At 43.3% G+C, this 22383-nt stretch overlaps 1 protein-coding gene across 1 annotated transcript in view; it reads left to right on the top strand.

Moving 5' to 3' along the window:
* fer (fer (fps/fes related) tyrosine kinase) overlaps positions 1 to 22383 on the top strand; it is a 57608-nt gene that overhangs the window by 29432 nt on the left and 5793 nt on the right. Inside the window, exons 13-17 of the mRNA XM_066711578.1 lie at positions 5639 to 5695; positions 5975 to 6090; positions 7022 to 7116; positions 8716 to 8839; positions 22193 to 22347. Of these exons, the coding sequence (XP_066567675.1) occupies positions 5639 to 5695; positions 5975 to 6090; positions 7022 to 7116; positions 8716 to 8839; positions 22193 to 22347 (547 nt within the window). The remainder of the gene's footprint in view (positions 1 to 5638; positions 5696 to 5974; positions 6091 to 7021; positions 7117 to 8715; positions 8840 to 22192; positions 22348 to 22383) is intronic.

A 22383-nucleotide genomic window follows, 5' to 3' on the forward strand; every position in this document is an offset into this window, starting at 1 on the left:
GAATTGAGCCGGCCGCTCCGGAGAGACGAGACCTGGAGCGGCGACCGCGTTTGAGTCTGAAATAGCTGTAAGTGATGTGCTTGACTTGGCAGCCATTCATTTTTATTCATAATCTTGAGCAGGAACGCCGCGCTTTGTTCCTCGGGTTGTTATTGATGTATCAACAGAGAGTCTTATCTGCGGTGTGTCACTTTCAAGGTGAGTGATGCGCCAGGATACAAACTGAAAGTAATTTCATACTTAATGATAGAAAAAAAGCCGCCGAGAGATTGGATTTTTTTTTTCTTTTGGCATTGGCTTTAAATGAAATTGAAAGGGAAAAAAATACTGCCTGTGACATTTGTTTGTGTATTTATTTTCGGAGTGGAATAGTGTATACGTTTCCTCATCATATACTCTGACAGGTGATGACAGCAGATATATGGTTATGCTTCAAAAACAAACAAACGGAAGCGGCAGTAAAAGCTGCAGTGCACGGTTTACTGTGATGTGTAATTTCTGTGTTGGGTTGCTATTTGCCCCCATGGTGTCAAGCCCCTACCCTTAACTCCTGGACCACCTTATTCGGGGAGAAAACATCACCATCCTGACTTAATTTACTGCAGGTTGTCCATTGCAAGCTAAAGCCATGCCCAGTACAGCGGACTTTACAACGCTCTGGTAAACAATGACTTTTGTGTCGAAGGGTTTGTTGTATTTCAATGAGATGATCTCCTAGCCTTATAGATCTGCTTCCAGGCCTTCCCTGGGATTAGGTTACATACATGAACGAAATTAAGGTGAGCATCCATGTTTCAGTCACTGGAAACAATGTGTTACCGTTTTGACTCACACAAAAACATGTCTACATGGAAAATCTCTCTCTTCCCCTTGCTCAGACATGTTCTGATGTGTATATAGGATTTAGTTAGTTAGTTGTTTATTCATTCCTGTTTTAAACTCCTTCTGACTCCGAGGAGTGGGTCGATACGGCAGACGGCACCGCGGTGAGGTGGACTCTCCCCCGATTGTACAATTTCTACTGAAACGAAGGCTTTCTTTGCAGCTCAGTGGAGCAGATGAATTGAAACCGTAGTTTAACAACTGATTTAATGTGGCACCAGCTTTTTTTTATCCTAAAGGGCGAGCAGGGGAATGGGGCGCAACTGCGGTTTCATTAACTCTGCAGGGTAGAGAGGGGCTCAGATTGAATGTTGTAGAGAACCCAGGGGAGTGAATATCGCTCTTTCTGCATTGGGAGGGAAGAGGGAGATACATTAAATGTTTAAGCTGTGTGTCACTGAAAGTGCTTCATCACATATGGTGTAATTAGTGTGTTTTCTTTGCGGGGCACAGTCCTGAATGAATGTGCGACGTGAGTGCGAACAGTGACCTCTGTATCTGTGTTGGGTTGTAGCTGAGGAGCCAGAGATGTGTGCAGCCCCAAAGGAACCCGTTCAGCTGCAATTGCTTACCGTGTTGGATTAATATGCTTTTTTGGCGTGTGGGGAGGGAGGGAGGTTATTGTTGTAGTCTTTCAATTTAATAGCCTTTAAGAATTCACTCCATGGTCTTAAATGTAATACATTTGTGAATTCCTCAGGTGTAAAACAGCAGTCAGGGTCAATAACAGCCAAAGGCCGGAGAGTGTTTGGCCTTTTCTGTTACGGATTGTAATATTCATTGTAAAAGGAGCAGTCAAATTGTGTTGCTTTTCTTTTTACAAGTATGTGTTAGCAACACGCAGGGTTCGTGTCCTGAAGGCCGCTGGGTAAAAGGGCGTCTGTACAGGGATGCGATTGGGCGCCGGGCGATGGAGTGAGTGTGGGATGTAAATTAACTTTTCAATCTCCACCCGTGCGTGTCTGTGTGTTTTGTGTGAAGGTCAGCGGTCTTCGTTTCGGGGGCACAAGAGAGGCCTGTGGTTCCAGGGGCAAGAGCAGACAGCAGCCGCCCATTCAGAGTGGTCCTCGGGGGGCCTTGGTCTGATGAGGAAAACAAAATCTAAACGGTAACCCGCATGGCATGGGTGCCCGGTCACTGAGCCAAGACACTGCCGCGGCACTCTCCGTGGGCTCTGATGATGCTTGGCCAGATCTTTTGACACGACTGCCAGCGGTCAGCATGAAATAGCTCTGGGCACATAGTTTACACTGTGAACAAAGCCAACCAAAAATCCAAACACGGCTACCACACTGTCTGACCAGATTTATGTCTCTGTGGAATGAAATCAATCTTAAACACAATTGCAAATTATATCTTTCCTGGAACACAGATCGGCGCATTCTGTGCGTTTCGTCTCATCCCGCGTTCGCTGGTTTTATGTGTTGCGATGCGGACTGTCCGCGAACGTGACGGAGCTGCTCCTGCAGAGGGTGATAACGCTCAAGGTCACTTCTGGTGTCCTCGTATATCAACATCTTCCACTTTCTGTAAAGCTGTTTTTTGTTTGTTTTTTTCCGACACAAAATCCAGAATGGCTTTCTTCTCCTTTCTGTAACCTTCCACTCGAAGACGACTTGCTATCTTCCTAGAACTGACTGGGAAGGATATATCATATGCACTTACTGCTTGTGTGTGGTTCCCCGAATAAAAAAGTCCTACTGCCTTACATTCAAATGGGATGACAGTACACAGTCGCAGGGGATGGGACAGGATTGTGATGCTGTAATCGTGCCCCCGAATCTGAGTGTTCGTACTGGAAATGGTTTGTTCTTTAATTTAATTACCTGCTCTTATTGAGTGATGGAGAGGTCTGGTGGGGCCCGTTATCTCTCTTGTGTTCGCACAGTTATTGTAGTGCGTTCATTTTTCTCTCACCGGGAGCTCACATCCAACAGGGCACGATTGAGGTCTTGGGTTTACTCAATAATATTTTATTTTGCAAAAGTCACATTCCATAATAAGATATTTACAGTTAATATCACTGGACATTTTGACAGGCTGTATCAAACTAATTTGGAAGGTTTTTGTGTTCGTTTTTAGTCCTCTATTCAGATATAGATGGCTTTTCTTCAGACGCTCTGGGATGTGTTGCGATAATAACACTGGTGGCTGTTCGTGAAGTGTCGGCTATTCCTCTCCTTGTCAGAAGCAAATGAATTCTTGCCGAGACTCGGGATCGAGCTGTCGAGCCAAGATGTGTTTGCCAGGGCAGAGTTCATTTCCAGTCCCATAAAGGGAAACTCAATTTTCCAGGAACGTTACAGAAAATGAGCGACCCTTACTGTCATTACAAGCTATTGTATTGCATTCTGCGTAATGGACCTGCTGAGCTTTTTGCAGGAACTTCACTGACCTCAAGCTGAGTAGAGAGCTGAGGCTCGACGTATTATATCCCGAGGTGCCTGAGAAATACAGTAAAGAAAGAAGAGGAAAAAAATGTATGCCTCTTTGTAGAGCAATTCTCTTTTCTGTTTTGATTATTAGAACATTATTAAGTTGATTCAGGCTATTGTACACTGACAACTTCATTAAATGTACCAACTCACACAATTTAAGATGTATATATACAATGTGAACTGCTCATAACTCCTTCCTGGTTACTTTTAATTTCTGCACGCTAGCTGGATACACACAAGAACACACAGATGAGAAGCAAAGCAGAAATTAATTGCTGTGCGGTGCTTGGCACAGTCCGTCCCGCTGTTTGCTTTAATGGCTCTACATTTGATATGCACATCAGATTTCATGTTAGTTTTCTCCGAACGGTATCATTTGAGAGAGGAGATTATTTCTCATTTTATCGAAGCAGGAGTAATGCGGGAGATACAAATCTGCTATTTACTTTCATCCTTTCCTTTGCTTCAGTAAAGCTGTGATAAACGATGTTTGATGTTTCCCTGAAATAAATACGTGGTGCGATGGCCTCGATAACACTAGAGAAAATCACTTAGTTGCTACTGTCTGTTCTCACTTCTTCTCAAACAGGCTTGTTCCAGGTGTTCCCTGTAATATATTAGCACTCAAAGTATTTCCTGAAACCACTACGCGAATATCAGATCGGGTTTTGCCACAAGGGAACGCCTCAGATCAATAACAAGCAGCACAATGGATTCAGACTGTTTGAATTAAACCCGACTAAGGGTAACATACACTCGATAACCTATTGACCATTGTTTATATTGTTAATAGGTGCAGAAAATGAATTGTACCAAACTTCCCATTCAGGGCAACTTTTCAATTCCTGCATTTGCTAACTGTCCTTGTAACAGTTTTATGATCCCTCGTCTATTCAGGCAACTCAACGGTACACAACATTTTTTTTTTTAACTGTAATTTCACAAGAATGGAGGCCACACAGTGATAGATAATGAGTGATGGATATTTGAGAAATAGGCCTAATAAATTAGCAAAAATATCAGAAACCGCTTGAGTTTAATGAGTGAAGTTTTCCATTTGCACTAAAGCGAGTATCCGACAGAACCACAGGCTGCCGACCTAAAAATAGATGAGTATTTCCAGGCAGAATCAAAGTACCAGACATGGGAAATGTATCTGAAGGAGAAGCCTTACTGTCTGGAGCAAGAACACGAGAACAAACAATCTGGACAGGATCTCTTCTGTGTATAATCCTTGGCTAATATATCTTTATTATTATACTTGCTGAAAAACTATGAGCATTTCCACCTTAAGTAGTTGAAGTCCGTGGTTCTGCTTCAACAATCAACAGTGTAACACGATTATGGACCGTGCTACTCCTTGTGACCCACATGTCGGCGCCAGGAATTAATCGCTTATTAAGAATTAAGCAGACCTTCAGAAATCTGCTCCACAATGCATCGGAGATGAATGTTTCACAAATACCAGCATTGTTTGGGGGCTCACACTCAGTCCCAGTGCAGAGAGTGGGATGAATACATCGTCAGGGGCGTATTCGGGGTTAATTTGACGTACAGAACCACGACAGATTCTGATGCTCAGTGTCACATTGATTACAGAAGTGGCTTCATCTCCACGGGAGATCCTTCAAAATTACATACATGTTCAGGACCGCAGCTGCCTCAATATTAGCGGATATGTCGCTCACGGGCTTACCTTCCCTGTGAGGTTCAGAGTATATAAATGTATTCATGTATGCCATTTGTGTGTATATGAATGTGGATGTGATGGACTGGGTTAGGAAGCCATTTGGAATTCCTGCTGAAATACAGCGAAGAAGGGACAAATATATACAAATATGGGACTACAGACGCAGAAATAGAAATGGTTGAGAAGGTAAATGACTCATTTGGCTTGACAGAGTTGAGTGTTAAGAACATAAGTAAGTGTCCAATGGAGAGGAGGCCATTTGCCCCATCGTGCTCGTTTGGTGTCCATTAATATCTCAGTGATCAAGGATCCTATCCAGTCTGTTTTTGAATGTTCCTAAATTGTCTCTTCAGCCACATCGCTGGGGAGTTTGTTCAGATTGTGACGCCTCTCTGTGTGAAGAAGAACTACTTTCATGGGAATGGCCGAGGCAAAATGCCAGTTTCATATTTGAAAGGGATAATAAACTTGCATAAGCCATTGGCGCGGCATTGGTTTACTTTCTGAGGGGGATTGTAGATAAGATTTACAGATGTACCCCTAATTGTGATGGGCCGCACGTGTCGTTTGTTTCGCTTTAGTTGTTCTGAATTTGTGATGGACGGTGATTTATTCTTTGCCTTTTCAGGACAAGAAGTGGATTCTCAATCACGAAGATGTGATCCTTGCCGAACTTCTGGGCAAAGTAAGTACCTTGCAACTGCCTCGAGCGCTGATGGATCCAGGTCAGATGACGGGCCAAAGCATCGAGGCCTATCCTGATGTATTTTATTCCACGACATACTTTTACTTATTTCATACTACAAAGCATTTTATCATTACGGAAAAGCATTTGGCAGTATTAGGGTATTATTTCACAAAGACTGATTCGTACTACAGTGCTGCCTGGCAATTACACCTCAGTCAGTCGGCATTTGAAAAACTGGGAGGCAATATTTAAGGGTTCTTGTGTGTTTGCTTGTAGGGAAATTTCGGTGAAGTGTTCAAAGGCACATTGAGAGACAAAACTCCAGTCGCGGTGAAGACGTGTAAAGAGGACCTGCCACAGGAGTTGAAAATAAAGTTCTTATCAGAAGCGAGGTGAGTGTTTTTCTTTTGCACACAGAGTTTGAAATCAGTTACTGAACATTTCCCCTGTCCATCGGTACGTACTCTGAAAGGAGAGATGCTTCAGGAAGAATCATTTTAAAGCGCTGAATACTAAATGCTCTCTGTTTGGTGGCCTCTCACTGTGTTAATAAATGTCTCCTACTAATACGTTTGGTTTTTTTATCCTCCATTTGCTGATGTGATTACGGTTTTAAAGTTTAAAAACAAGGGAAACCTGCAAACAAACATTGATTGCAAGCTAGTATTTGCTTTGAGACTAACAATAAAGTGCCAGAAACAAATTACAACTGGTTTGGTAGCACCCCATTTATTTTTATCCGTTAGTTAATGCTTTAGAATTACCTTCATTAGTAATCCGTATAAACCAGACTCGCCAATAAAAGTTTAAGCATCTCCTAAGAAGAGTTTATCAATCCGCTCCATAAAGTCGATGTTATGAAACCACCGGATCTCAGATGGTTATTTTTCTACTACAGAGACAACGATCGGGTTATCCAGAACATACGGCAATTTTGGCAAAGTTAAGGCGATGCATCCAGGGTGATGTTGAGAGAAACATTCTTGAACTTTTAAAAATAAAAATGAATCCACAAAAGCACTAAAGATAAAACAAGGCCCACTATGTCTGATGTCAGCTGCTCGGAGGGTTTGTCCCGAAACCTTGGTTTCCCGAATCTGATTTCTGGGGAGAGCGGTTGTAAATCTTGTGCGTTTACGGGCGGCAGTAACAGATTTTGTGTGATACCGCAGAATGGGTTTCTGTGCCCTGCCCTCAATATCAGATAAATAGTTTATCCACGGGACAACTGTTACAAGCTACACATCGGCTCAACTTAATGGTAATTCAGCAATGCTTGGTTCCTCGTAAAATAATTGTCTTTTGCCTCTTGCATCTTAACAGGATACTAAAGCAATACGATCACCCGAATATCGTGAAATTAATAGGCGTCTGCACACAACGGCAGCCTATTTACATCGTAATGGAGCTTGTGTCAGGTAAGTAATTGTCTTGTCTGTTATTGACTGTGCAGGTGACGGAGGATCGTCTTTCTTTATGTCTGCAGACCTGAATGTCTGAATGTATTGTTATTGTTACCATTTTAATTTGTTATTTAGATGCTACATTGATTTTATTACCAAAAATAAATTGTGTTAATAAGTGTTCTTTTGGAGAGGAAAAAATAAACATGCAGAGAAACTTAATATCCAAAGTTTATGTCAAATGCTGCACATGTTGTATGTTTATTCAGATTTAACCCAATTAATGTGATTTTAATGTGAGCCTAAACACAAATACATACATTAAGCTTTGGAGTTATGATCTAGAGCATCAAAAAGTAAAACAATATTGTTTAATTGAAACCTGATGGGAAAGTAAATTAGTCTATGTGTGTGTTTGTTTCTGTGTCTCTCTGTCTGTGTCTTTCCTTGGTTTCTCTCTCTGTCCCTCTGTATGTATGTGTCTGTGTTGTGTGTCTCCGTCTGTATGTTTCTCAGTAAGGTGTGTGTGTGTATGTGTGTGTGTCTCTCTCTTCACTCTTAGTAGTTACCCGAGTGTGTCACATCACACAGAAACCCGCAGTAAAGACTCCAGCCCTGTGGGAGAGCCTAATTTTTTTCCAAGGAAATCTTGCCTGCTGTGCTGAGACATACTGAATTAATTAGAGTGATAAATAAATAATTACTCTCCTTTTCTTTCTCCTCGTTTCCCTCCTCCTCCTCCTCCTCCTCCCAAGCAAAACAGTTATAGATGTTGCTCGTGTCGAGGAGCTGTTTACTCGGAGAGATCAGTCATTTATTCACACTCCATTAGCCCCGTTCCTCCAGCGACACTCGTGCTACCTGGGTGAATAGACCCGGCAGGAAGCGGCGGTTTGAAAGGCTTTCAATGCCGGCGCTTCCCCGGCTCTTCCTCAGCCGACAAAGGGGTGGGCGGATCATGGGAGGTCTCATTAAGGATGGAAATTATCAGCTGCACAACCTATTAGGCAGAAACATGTTACAGAAAGCGTATCTTACTAATCGAATTAGCACACCTTGTCAACATAATGAGTTTCTACCCTGGAGGCTCGAAGGCCGCCGCTGCCTGTCCCCGGTGTGTGTTTAGAGACACGGAGCACTTAGAGTTTTCCTATCGGCTTCGCAGTGCGTCACCAATGTGTGCAGTCTGCTTGTTGGTTATTGTGTCTTTTTGTGTGTGTGTGTGTGGCGTGCTATTATTAAAATTGGACGAACTAGAGGGGGAAAGATAATAGCTCTGATATTGAATCTTCCTGTCCCACATTCAAACCTGTTTTACCCTTTAAGGCGTAATTGCACTTGTATATCATAACGTTTTGCATAACGTATATCATAACGGCTGTTCCAAATGTATTTCCAGTTTTACCGAATTTAAAACATTGGCGTTCTGTGTCATTATGACTCGCACTGGAATTACATATTAAACTAAAGAGACCTGTGTCCCCCAGCTGCAGTGCATGTCAAATACGATCGCTTAAGCATCGATTTATTCTTGTGTGTGTTTTCACTCTCTGATGAGCGATTACAAATCCACGACTCGACAACCTGACCCCACTCGCTCACCTTTCCCTTCAGGCGGAGACTTCCTGTCCTTTCTGAGGAAGAAAAAAGACGACCTGAAAACCAAACAGCTGGTGAAGTTCGCTTTAGATGCTGCTGCAGGAATGGCGTACCTCGAGTTAAAGAATTGCATCCACAGGTAAGGGGCTGCACACACATCGCACACGCATGTGGGAGGGAGAACCGAGGGGTGGCACAGCATGTCACGAAACACGACGGGTGGAAGAGTTTAGTGGGGCTTTTGGGTTTTTATGGTGGTTTCTCAGCAACATTTTATTGCCGAGGAAAAAATTGTGTAAAGTTGCAGTCACGTGAGAGGGTGTTCTCTGGGATCAGACAAAGACAAAAACTAAACATTCATCTCTGACGTGAATCTCCCCATTCTGCGTCAGACATGGGCTGGCACGTTTATTAGTTCTCCAATGTAGCATGCAGTACTTTGCTAAAGAAACACAGGATATAAAAACACACACATGAAAACTGACATGGAAGTATTAATATTTAAGTGTCTTTCCATTGCGTAGCCTTTTGAGCTTGACCCATAACTTGAGTGCACAGCATGTTATAATAATAATAATAATGAAGCCACCTGCTGAAGCAGAAACTCAATCAGGTTTGTCTCTTTTTTAACTACGCTCTACAGTAGACTATGAAATACAATCATGCATTCATGTCAAAAGCATCCGTGTCCGACTGATACACCTGTCTCGTTTGTGTGCATAATTTATATCTCTGACTATCATATTTTCAAACGCAATTACTTAATGTAACCCATCTGTAAGCAATATAGTTCTCTGTTTTGTGGTTTCTATGAAATATTTATAGTGTGCAAATAAAAGTAATGTATTTAAATGCCTTTAAATTACATTGGAGAGAGTGGTGCACTGTGACACTTGGAACCGGTTTTCCTCGAGACGGTTTGCAAAGCATGAGTAGTTCCTGTCTGATGTGTAAAAAGACGGCTGGGTTTGTACAGATCAGTGTTTGAGTGTCCATTCCCAGTGCAGTGTCTGCAAATGGGCTGTGGGTCGGACAGCATTGATGTCAGCGTGTGCAGTGATACGGTCAGGTTTTTTTCCGGACAATCGGACAGAAGTAGAATCTCTAAGCATCTTCTCCATCCACGATTTAATATTTCCTTTCTCGTGTTCCTTAAGGGGCAAAATACAGCATAGATGATCAATGATTTCCATAAGAGTCACGTGTTATTTTTTAAACTCCATTGCCGCAGTGTTGTATTCTTTATGGCTTCATGTCATGTCGCATCACCGTGATGACTTAGGGCTCCGTGGTGGCCTAATGCAGGGAACATACGGCACAGAGAAACAATGCCGTCCTCCGGCCATCTCGAACCCTTTCCTCAGAGCTGGACTTCTGGCAACCTGGCCGTCCAAACTTCTCATTTTCATCGAGAGATCCCGCTTGATTTCAGAAGCTGTAGCTTTCAGGAGGAAAAAAACAACAACCGTCCTATAAGAAGTTGTTGAGAATGTGACATTTTTTGTGTATGTACAAATATTTGTGTTTGGGTGTTTTTAAACCCTGACCTATTGTCAACATTCAAAAAACGTTTTCCAATTTCTTTTTGCAATAAAGACTGATTGATGTATTTAATCATTATTTACTCCATGATTTAATTCTATACTCTAAGTATACTAACTATGCAGATTATGTTTTTACTGCAATATCTTAATAAATCTAACTTCCTTGAGCTGCTTCTTCACTCGGGTTATTTAGTAAACTTTAGTTAAATAAGCATGTTGCCACAACAAAACGTTCCTCAGCCTCTGGTATTGTCGTCTCTTTGCTCTTTCATTTTTAAAGAGCTGAGTGTTTAATACGACGGTTGAGTGCTGGTCATTTTATTTATTTAGTACTTGTACTTGAGCTATTCTCAAGACATAGTATATCGGTGTTACTGTTGGATGCAACATCTTGCTTCATGGGGGGAAAAAAGCCAACAACGGCCTTCTCTGTGAGCTCAGCTCCAAGGTGCCAATATATACACGAGCTGTCACAGCAGTCAGATCGCACTGTGGAGGGTTGTGTCTTGCAGCTCCGTGCGGTTATCTGCTCCTGGTTTTGTCCGTACCGAAGCTCCGGCAGCACGTTCTCCGAGATACCTGGGAGTTCATTGTTTGGCCTCCTTCTGATAACCGTAGCACTGATCGATCCAGATTATGTTCAGCCGAGGGAGCTCAGAAGGGGCCCAGATTGGTTGAGAAACATGCGTAGTCAGAAATAAGTCCTCTATAGTAGTCCTGCACAATTCTTCTGATTTTCCTGTGAATTCATCATCAGTGGTGTTTATTATGGATTTAATTTGGATAATGGATTCAAGGCGAGCAGCGATTGTGTCTCGGTGAGAGCAGTTTATCTGCCGCAGGTCTCGTGAAACTTTTACTGTCATCACTAACAAACTATGTGTCTTAGAAGGTGAGATTGTATGTCGTTTTGTTGACTCTAAGATCTCATGATTTCAATATCTTCAGTAATGTTAAAGTGATTGTCAGAGCTCTGAATAGGTTTGTTTCTATCACTGGCACAATCTCACATGGCACTGTGACTGTGACACATGACTGAGCTGCCGAAAGTGAAACACAGGTTTTACTGAGAGGCACTGTTTTTAATTTGACTGGTAAGTCCACTTTCTGGATGTGGTTTTCCTAACTGATTCGGAAAACAATCTCCCTCAGTTGTGCTTCAGAAAGAGCACTTTGTGGGAGAGGGGCTTCGGGGCGAAATGCGAAAAGACGGAACAGAGATTCCTGTGATCTAAAGAAACCGCAGACTTCTACAGATACTACAATCCCTCCCATTGATTTTACACACATATCTATTTCTACCCCTCTGACAGTGTCTTGTGCCAGGTGCCGTTTAATATCTTGAACAAGCAAATGTCTTTAAATTGTTTAAATTGTTAATAATTCAAACTGTCCTTCAAAATTGATTGTTCCATTTGGATTATCTATTATCACCAAGATTATTCCCTGATGACAGCGGTTATCTACGTTGGTAAAGACTGATTCAGGTGAAAACACTAATTCATATCAGATATTCTGGAACAAAATCCAGCAGATAAAATGAAAAGCACCTATTCCTGCAGAAGTAATCCTTTAATCTCTTACGGCCACGTTGTCATGCCTCGGATTCCTACTTTATGTATTCCTGATTTTGTCCTCAGATGCCACGCCATGTGAAAACAAGAATACACGGATCTATCAAATGGCCCGGAGGCTTCTTGTATTTGCGGTACTTAAGACTTTTAAATACTGCTGTAGTGTTGGATTTGCTTAAGTATGTTAAGTATCTGTATCTGAATTGTAAACAATGATGTAGCTGAATACTGTTGCCGCCGGCTTCTCTTGTTCCCCAGTGCAGTTGTGAGCAGGGTGTTAAATACACACGCCTCGCCGAGCCCAGCGGTGTTGGGGGTCTGCTGTGCGGGGGTGGGATGGTCTGGTTCTGTGATGCCTGCCTCTGTAATCTCAATCACCAGTATCCCTAATGACCTCTTCCCTGTCTTCCTTATTACGGTATTTTCCACTCAGTCTTTCTTGACCCACTTGCAGAACGAGTTGTGATACTGGGACCTGCTTTCCTGCTGATGGTGCCAGTCAGATAGTGACTGGGAAACTGTTCAGGGACGACTCTGTTGTTGGCTGTAGTCGGCGAATGGATTCCCTTTTTCGTTTTTTCCATCCTTATACTGTAGCGGAGTAATTTCAACCAAATCTCTCGCTTGTCTGTAGAAGACATTGGATGGAATTACGTGACATACCTACCAAGTGGTGTAAACGTGCGCACAGCAGAGGTTCGGTGATTATGGCTGTGTGGCGAGACGCATCCCTTTATCCTGGCCCAGCTTGAGTGGGTGGAAAAATGTGGTGATCAAAAAACACCTGAGTTTTCTCTTCACGGCTGCGATGTTTTGCCACGAGAGTTTCTCTGATCTGATGTACTGATGATGACGCACCAGTTAAACGTCCTGGGGAAAGCCCTGGATTTGTGTAAAAGTCTGTACAGATCCCTCGCAATCATTGCATCAGCCTGAGGCTACTCAGAGCTACCTGTAAAAGCAGGAGACATGATAACACTGATCAAGGGCATCGCAGCGTTGTCCTCCCTGCTGATCCTCTGTTCGGAGGCGCAGCACAATTCCAGGTTCTTGACAGCCCATTACTCTGAGTCCCACCATCACTCCCCTTCAGCGCCGCCATCAGTGCCAATATCATGTACTTACTGGAGTCATTTGGCCCCATTTAAAAGCAATGATGCTCCTCTGGTAGATATTCTGCAACTGCAATCAAGGAGCCAGGTCCCCTGGAGTTGTGTCTGATCTATGAAAGCTAAGCACAGGATCTTTGCAGGGGATACTGGTCAGCCCTCTGGAATAAGCAAAGTTACTGTCAAGATGGATGTTTAAGTTTTTCGTGACTTGTTTCCTCACAGGGGGACACTGTTACATAAAGAAGCAATTAAAGCATGCATGTCCTTAGCTGCGTTGCGGCTGCACATTTCAGTCCACTACACCTACTCTCCTACTCCAGGGCGTGCGAGTTGTGCCACTGGCTAGGAAGTCACAAGGGGTAAAATAGTGGCAGGCAGGCATAAGAACATAACAATCGCCCCATCGTGCTCGTTTGGTGTCCATTAATAACTAAGTGATCAAGGATCCTATCCAGTCTGTTTTTGAATGTTCCCAAATTGTCTCTTCAGCCACATCGCTGGGGAGTTTGTTCAGATTGTGACGCCTCTCTGTGTGAAGAAGTGTCTCCTGTTTTCTGTCTTGAATGCCTTGAAGCCCAATTTCCATTTGTGTCCCCGGGTGCGTGTGTCCCTGCAGATCTGGAAATAAGCTTCTCACTGAACATTGCGACTGCACTGGTCAAGATGTCCATTAAGGCGATCTCCCACATGTGTCTGCAACAGGGGACTTTTCAGTCCAGCACCGTTTGAAAGCTCATATCCATTAGCGAGTCCAGAGCATGTGGTAATGTGTTGTGACAAGCGACAGATGTGCCAAAGTTGTACTTGCATCTCCGGACAAGGAGCTTAAGTTTCTGTGCTGCGGACATTGGCTGGGACTTGGCGATGTAAGACCTTCCGTGAGCACGAGAGCCCAGGGGAAAGAAATGGAAAGAAAAACAGCATTTACAATCGATACATCATTTCTCTTTTCCGTGCGGAGTTTGGCTTATTTGGGTTATGAATTAACCATGTCGCGGACTGTAAAGCAATTTAAAAAGGAGTCTTTTGGAGCACCATCTATAAGTAGAGGTTTCACAAACGCCGTGGGTCTCCGCAAATGGGAAACCGTTTGTCGGTTGTTATTCTGAATCCAGGTCGTAACTGTTTTCTTTCGGTAGCTGTTGAGTAGTTAAACCTCTCATGCGATACAAGGTCTTCTTGAATTGTTTATTTCTGTCAGCAGTGCAGACAGCATTCACACGTTTCAACATCGTTTAAGAGACGGGATCGTAGGGCATTCCGATCAATTACACGACAAGACACTTTAAACCATCAGAGGGGCGCCTCGGTCTTCACTGGAGCTGGAAGCAAACAGAAGCACGTGTGAGTGTAGGCCCGGAAGTTGTGTAGGAGGAAAACAAATGTTTGCTGCCAGCTCTGTTCTGTTGTTGTGTCCTTCTGTCGCTTTTGTTATTCCGAACACCTCATCACGGAACAAGCGGTGACACCGAGGGAGACCCGTTTCATCAACAGATGTTCTTCTGAAGGACGATGGGGAAAAACAAACTCTCGTTCGAAAAGCTTCGTAGCTGTGCTGGTGGACACTCGATACCCATAACCGCCGCTAACCACGACCCAGGGCACCTAGATTTTCCATGATGTCCGAGCTGCGGTGTTTGTTTTCAGGGATGATTCGTCTCCCCCACCTCAAAGCATCGCCACACAGCTAATGGTGCTGTAATGGGGCTCACTGGACTAGTGTGGACCTTCACTCTCTACCTATCAATCTTGATAGATATTTGTATTTAAGCCTTTACAGAAGAGAGATGGTTCAGACAACTAAAATTAGAGAGAGAAAGAGAGAGAGAGAGATTGATTATAGTTGTGTAGAAATAATAGTAATCATAAATATTATAATCAAAACGAAGGCCATTAAGGAATTACTTTCAAATGGTGCCTTGTAATTATCGTATATAGTATAGTGTTTGTGTTAATCTATAAAATGTTTTTTAATCTTTTAATGTCAGGAAATACATTTTAATGAAGCCCAGCCATTGACAGGCCTGTCTTCTCAATGGAGGCATTGTCCTCGTTTCTTCACGCTGCTTTCTGTATCTTCCTAGAAGGTTCAAAGCCCTGAAATGATGCCTTCCTCGGGCTGGGAAGGTCCTGAGTCGGCAGAATGATAAGCTGTGCATCTGAATGCAATCATATTTTAAATAAAGGTCAGGCCAGTGGGGATGGATGGGCTGCTGAAGTTTTAGGGGATGTATTTCCCATTATAAATGTCAAGGCCTCGAAGATTAAACCATTCTGAATACCAAATTAGGGTATTGTACTCCAAGAGCAGCCGTATAGTTTACTATCTGCAGTTATACATGCCGAGGTTAATATGGGTAATTGCCACTGGAATATGTTTTTCTCTTACTCATAGTGTGGCCAGCTATAGCTAATTCAGTGTAATGTATTTCTGCTCATATTTATGTATTTTACGACTGTGTGAAAGTTGTTTTGGGGATTTAAACCTTCTCACTCTCTGTGTACGTCGGCATCCGAGAGCAGGCTGGTGCTTTCAGTCGGGTTAAATCATGATGAATGTGGCTCTAACGCAGCGTTGCATGCTGGTCTCCAGTGAATTTGTGAAACAGTTGCATTTCCATACATCTGTAACCTATTTGAATGCCCTGCACCAACGTGTTTGTGGGGAAAGCAATATCGCACCCCCGCCTTGGTAGGTGAGCGGAGGAGTGCGGTGCGATGATGTCAGATTCCATTATGACTGCGCTTGTGCTGTTTATTTAATTACAGTCAATCGAATGCGCTGACTTTGAAAACGGGGAGGATGTGCTGGGCTCTTCGCAGTATTTACGTCTTGTGGATGCCCTTACATACAATTGTAATCAACGGTCATTAGGACTGCGTCTGCGTTGTATGTATGAAGCGTACAGAGTTGCAGTGCCGGTGTCGTTTTTGTTTTGTTCTCGGTGTAGCACCTATTTTCTGAAATGGAAACCCATGTTATCAATTCATTAAAATATATCTGTGAAATGAATAATATCCGGGCGGGAGTGGAAATGCAATCTTCTCCGTTGCTTTATTATATCCGATGCAATTACAGCCAACCTTTGCGGAGTGCGTTTTTGATTTTGTGCATCTTTGCTAGCAGATTAAATTACAGATTTTCATTCTCACTCTCTCCTTCTCTCTCTCCCTCTTTCCCCTGCACACTCACCTGTCTCTCTCTCATCCAAAACGTCTGACTGCTGCTCCTCGGTCACTCAGGCATTAGCAGAGCGGCGGGCATGAATGGGTTGTGTGTCAGGAAGCTGATGAGCTGACAATAGATACATGTACTGTAGTACTTCCTTCTCCCATGATGCTCTCGTCTTGCTGTTTTTTCCCCTCTCCCTGAGCACAGGCAGGGCATGCATAAAACATTGGAAGACACTGTCCTGTGTCGCTTTGAATCTATAATTGAAGGCAGCTGCTGTTCATTTGTTGTCTATTGTTCCTGGAGTCCTGGGTTTTTAAAAAGCGCCCTGTCCCGATCTGTGAGATTTCCTCGCATCTTCCGTTGCCATATTAACTGTCCCAGTCAATATTTGAGTATTTGTAAGGTGACATCATGCTTTGTTTCAATAGCGGCTATTTAAAAACTGAAAGAAAGTGTCAGCGAAGTCAATTATATTCTGTAAGAATCACCGACAATTTTCATTTTGAACACATCCGTCTCCTTCTTCCAGCATAATAGGAATAAAAGGAGTAATACAGTGAGGGAAAAAAGTATTTGATCCCCTGCTGATTTTGTACGTTTGCCCACTGACAAAGAAATTATCAGTCTATAATTTTAATGGTATCAGATTTCTGGCTCCCAGGTGTCTTTTATACAGGTAACGAGCTGAGATTAGGAGCACTCTCTTAAAGGGACTCTCCTAATCTCAGCTCGTTACCTGTATAAAAGATACCTGTCCACAGAAGCAATCAATCAATCAGATTCCAAACTCTCCACCATGGCCAGGACCAAAGAGCTGTCCAAGGATGTCAGGGACAAGATTGTAGACCTACACAAGGCTGGAATGGGCTACAAGACCATCGCCAAGCAGCTTGGTGAGAAGGTGACAACAGTTGGTGCGATTATTCGCAAATGGAAGAAACACAAAATAACTGTCAGTCTCCCTCGGACCCCCAGAACACCATCCCCACCGTCAAACACGGAGGTGGAAACATTATGCTTTGGGGGTGTTTTTCTGCTAAGGGGACAGGACAACTGCACCGCATCAAAGGGACGATGGACGGGGCCATGTACCGTCAAATCTTGGGTGAGAACCTCCTTCCCTCAGCCAGGGCATTGAAAATGGGTCGTGGATGGGTATTCCAGCATGACAATGACCCAAAACACACAGCCAAGGCAACAAAGGAGTGGCTCAAGAAGAAGCACATTAAGGTCCTGGAGTGGCCTAGCCAGTCTCCAGACCTTAATCCCATAGAAAATCTGTGGAGGGAGCTGAAGGTTCGAGTTGCCAAACGTCAGCCTCGAAACCTTAATGACTTGGAGAGGATCTGCAAAGAGGAGTGGGACAAAATCCCTCCTGAGATGTGTGCAAACCTGGTGGCCAACTACAAGAAACGTCTGACCTCTGTGATTGCCAACAAGGGTTTTGCCACCAAGTACTAAGTCGAAGGGGTCAAATACTTATTTCCCTCATTAACATGCAAATCAATTTATAACTTTTTTGAAATGCGTTTTTCTGGATTTTGTTGTTGTTATTCTGTCTCTCACTGTTAAAATACACCTACCATTAAAATTATAGACTGATCATTTCTTTGTCAGTGGGCAAACGTACAAAATCAGCAGGGGATCAAATACTTTTTTCCCTCACTGTATGTGGCAGTGGACTGGATCACAATGAGTGAAGGATATTGCATTGTGCTTAATAAATGTGCATTGATTGTCGGTTTTAAATTCACTCCCTCAGGAATGTCACTGTAAAGGACTGTAAACTCTCTCAACTGCCACCAGATATTTAAGCGTATAATCACAGATAAAAGTAACTTCAATTGAGCCGCACAATCTCAGAAAATGTTGGGGTAATGACCATTTATCCATCCCATAAATGCAGTGAAGGTCGGGGTGGTTGTGGTTCAACCTTTGGGTTCAACGGTCCAGCAATCTCCTGTGTAAAGCTCTGCGTTTCATTTTCACTGAAGTGTCTAACCTTGGGATCCTGTCGATATCCTTGTGTTGTGAATGAAATTTTTTCCATCGCACGTTGTTGCATCAGATTTCAATCACAGCCTGAAACAAATGGCTTCTGGGAGCTTTTCCAGTTCCTTTGAGGGTTGGGTTTGTTTATTATTTTTATGTATAAAATACAGAGGGTTTTTCAGTTCACGTTCTTGGCAATGGCTGTAGACTTTATTTTCTCTCTGAGCAAACTTTTAATTAAGCAGTCTCCATTTTGAACAACACAGATAGACTTCTAGAAGAGTTTTAAGTGTCAGCTCGTGTCCCTCTTTGGGTTCGGCTTTTACACACCCCATGGACGGCAAATCCATGAATGACATTTTGACATTGGATGCTGTGATCAATGTTTTTTAAAGCTTAGTTTTAAACCTGAACAAGAAACCTACTGTGTCCTGTGTACTGTTTGTCGTCATGCAGAATGGGCTCCCGTGCTTATAGGACTGTCCGTTTCAAAACGAAAGATGAACCTAGATTGATATCCCTCTCTCCACAGAGATGTAATGTGAGTGAGCATACCTTAGTAAAACAATTTGGGCAAGAAAATATAATCCCCAAAAGGGCCCCTGAAGTTTTTTTTTATGCATTTTCCCAATCTAATCTCCCACATTGCTTATCTCCCGCAGGCTGAGTGGCAGGATAACATGGCCAATATTCCCGCTGAGATGCCGCAGTCAGCAGAAATCCCACCGCGTTTCTCTTCTTGGGGAACGGAGAAGTAAATAAGAAATAAAAACTGGAGTAGCTTTCGGCTCCGTTACAGCCAGTGCCATGTAATACTCCTAATCCCCGGGACTCGGCCGTCGGGCTCTGGGTGTAATTCACCCTGCCTCGGAGAGATCAGCTCAATCTTTTTCATTCTTTATTTTTTTTTACATTAAATATTAATCGAACCTTTGGTGTCTGAACCTTTTCTAAAAGATAAATACTACATAAGAATAGGACTCCACTGTGCCTGATTATTTGATGATTTTATTATGTCACTCTAACAACGCCTGGATTGTACAAACATACAGACGGGTGACTGATTAAAGGAAAAACCTGAGTAACTGAGTGGAGGAACATAACGAATGCAGATGCCTCCAAACAGGTGTACTGCATGATACAATTAAGCAATTAACATCCCATCATGCTCTGTGGCATGTATACAAATGCTGAGCAGGTCAAGCTGACCTCGATTTTTGATCAAGATGGCAAGAGGAAAGGATCTAAGTGACTTTGAAAGAGGGGTCATTATTGGGGCACCAATGGCAGGAGCTTCAGTCACACAGACGCTCAACTGGCTCGTGTTCTGGACAAGTGGGCGAGTGCATGTGTGGGACACCAAGAGAACGGGACAGGCCTGACTGCTGGACCCCTACAGTGAGGGGGTCCGGAGGGTCTGTTATGCTGTGGGGGGCATTTTCCTGGCATGGTTTGGGTCCACTTGGGGAAGGGAAGGGTCACTGCAAATCATGACAAAGTTAGTGATCACCTTTATCCTATGGTGACACATTTCTCTCCTGATGGGAGTGGTCTCTTCCAGGATGACAATGCCCCATCCACAGGTCACGAGGGGCACTGAATGGTGTGATGAGTATGACAATGATGTGAATCATATGCTATGGCCTTCACAGTCACCAAATCTCAACCCAATTGAACACCTATGGGAGACTGTGGGCCGACGTGTCAGACAGCGCTCTCCACCACCATCATCAAAACCCCAAATGAGGGAATATCTTTTGGAAGAATGGTGTCCATCCCTCCAGTAGAGTCCAGAGACTCGGAGAATCTGTGTTAAGAGCATTGAAGCTGTTCTGGGGCTCGTGGTGCCCAACACCTCACTGAGACACTTTGTGTTGGTTTTTCCTTTAATTTGTCACCTGTCTGAAGTTCTGATGATTTATACCGTGCCTTTTAGTATGACATCATCAGTAGTTTTAGCATTTAGTGAAAGGGTATCTATAGGAGTCTGGAGCAGGCAGTTGCATAGGGCTGTAGTGTGAGAGGCAAATGTTTTTAAGCGATTCCACTGTCAAGTAATAAGGCAGGATGAACAAATCACAGCTATTCGGCTAATTCACACGACTTATTTATTCGTGTGTTTGTTTTTATGTAAATCAGATGATAGGGTTTCACTCTCGTCTTCCTCCAGATTGCTTTGCATCCAAACAAGCCCAGGGACAGAATCTCACAAAGCTCATTACATCCGCGGACTGCTGGGCAGATCTTATAATAATACAGCCCTGAACCGCAGCCATACGAAAAGGAAAGAAGGAAATAAGCCGTATTATAGAAATACAAATTAATCAAAATGTGAAACTGATCGTTTATGAGATGAGATGGATTTTGGTGCATTATAAACCTGGACTTCTATAAATGCTCCAATTACATATGGAAACATTTTACAGTCGGGGGGTTAGCAATTATAGGTCTGTAGCATTTAGTGGATAAAAAGGAAATAATCTTCCGGGGTTATAATAATAACCCTAGGTGGTGCATTAGAAAAATCCTTTACACTTTGCAGTTATAAGTGGGCTTTCTGGGCCATCTGCTCGGTGGGCTGATTGCCTCTGCGTTAAAATAATCGCCATCAATAACAGTTTGAACCCCGAGTACAAACATGGAGCAGCGAAGCCCAGATGCTGCTTAAGTCTCCACCGTTTGTGAAAACATCGCGTGAACTAGAGGGTGATTTTTAAATGATTTTAGTTTTTTTTCCTGAGGATTAATTGCCAATGAGTTTAATCCGTGGTTAACGGTCTCGTATACATTGCTAACATCCAGATGTTGCCTCCATGTTTGTCTAATAAAAAGGTTGTTTTGTGTCGTTTCTCAGATCTAATAAAATTTGATAGTGGTGATATTCCCCATTGGTTTCTCTAGACAGAGTTTGATTGTGTGACCTGAAGCACAAAGCCAAGTGTGTGCCTTACTGATTCACTAGCACAAATATAGCGCCAGTCTGAGCTTGTCAAAGGTGCAGTTTACCTCAATTGGGTGCGTTCTAGTTTTTTTGGGGTATGTTTCATGTACTATATATATACTTTTCATATGCTGAATGCTAAGATAAATATTGTTGTTATTTTTATTCTGTTTTATCCAATTGTCTTCAGAATGTAATCCTAAAGGAAGAGAATCACTGAGTAGAAGAATGCTATTCCACATAACCGTATTTCTCTTCTACAGTTTATATATGATATGCATGTACATAATAACCTTGAATTCGTTCATTGAGCACGGGGGAAAAGAGTAAAATCCATTCTCTCGTCTTCCAGGAATGCAAAAGGGGGGTTCCCATTAGGATGTCAACGCCATCCCGCTTCATGAGAAATTGACAGCTTTAGCAAGAGAGGGAAGAGTAACCTGTAGAAATAGACATCTCTCTTCAGTGGCTGATCTGTGATCTATTTATGTGTGATGAGGATCTGAGAAACGAGGAACTCGCTTCACAAAGACGCGTTAACCTTGGGCTCCCTTTGTTGACAGGCGTCTCACAGTTAGCGATGGAAGTGCTTGCACTCTCAAGCTGGCAAGAGAGAGCGAATAGGCCAAGGATGTTTCACCTCAATTGACCACAGCCAGGCCAAGGTGGAGTCCGGCCAAACTCATCCCCACCTTGGATGCAGTGGCCTGGCAGGAGTGGTGGAAAATTATAGCTTCCGCAGAGCTGAGCGCAGCTGCTTCTCCCTGCCCTGTATTGAACGTCTTGTCTTTCGCGGTTTATTACTACATTGATCACTGCGAAGGCGTTGTGTATTTATGCCGTGTTTTAAACAGCGCACGCGGCTCATTGTGCGCGTTGCGGCGCTGGCGAGGCGAGAAACGGAGGGGGCGTGTTGTGAGGAAACACTTTCACAGATGTGCACATCTGGCTTTTCCAGACAGACAGTTCAACGATTTAGAAGCGCACAGAGATGGACACTTGCATGTTTTCTCAGAGCCGGTACCCAGCTCCAGATTTTCTGGCCTCGCTGACCTGCCGAGCCCTTATGTGTCTGTCTGTGTCTGTGTCTGTGTCTGTGTGTATTTACATATAATATAAGGACGGGAACATGACGGTCTCCTTTTATCTCACAGGGATCTGGCTGCGAGGAACTGCCTGGTGGGAGAAAATAACTTGCTGAAGATCAGTGACTTTGGGATGTCAAGGCAGGAGGATGATGGGATTTATTCCTCCTCCGGCCTCAAACAGATCCCCATCAAATGGACGGCGCCCGAAGCCCTCAATTACGGTGAGCAAACGCCTCCGCAGTTCGACATCTTCTCAA

This window comes from Amia ocellicauda, chromosome 8, assembly GCF_036373705.1.
Source record: "Amia ocellicauda isolate fAmiCal2 chromosome 8, fAmiCal2.hap1, whole genome shotgun sequence".
Lineage (NCBI taxonomy): Eukaryota > Metazoa > Chordata > Actinopteri > Amiiformes > Amiidae > Amia > Amia ocellicauda.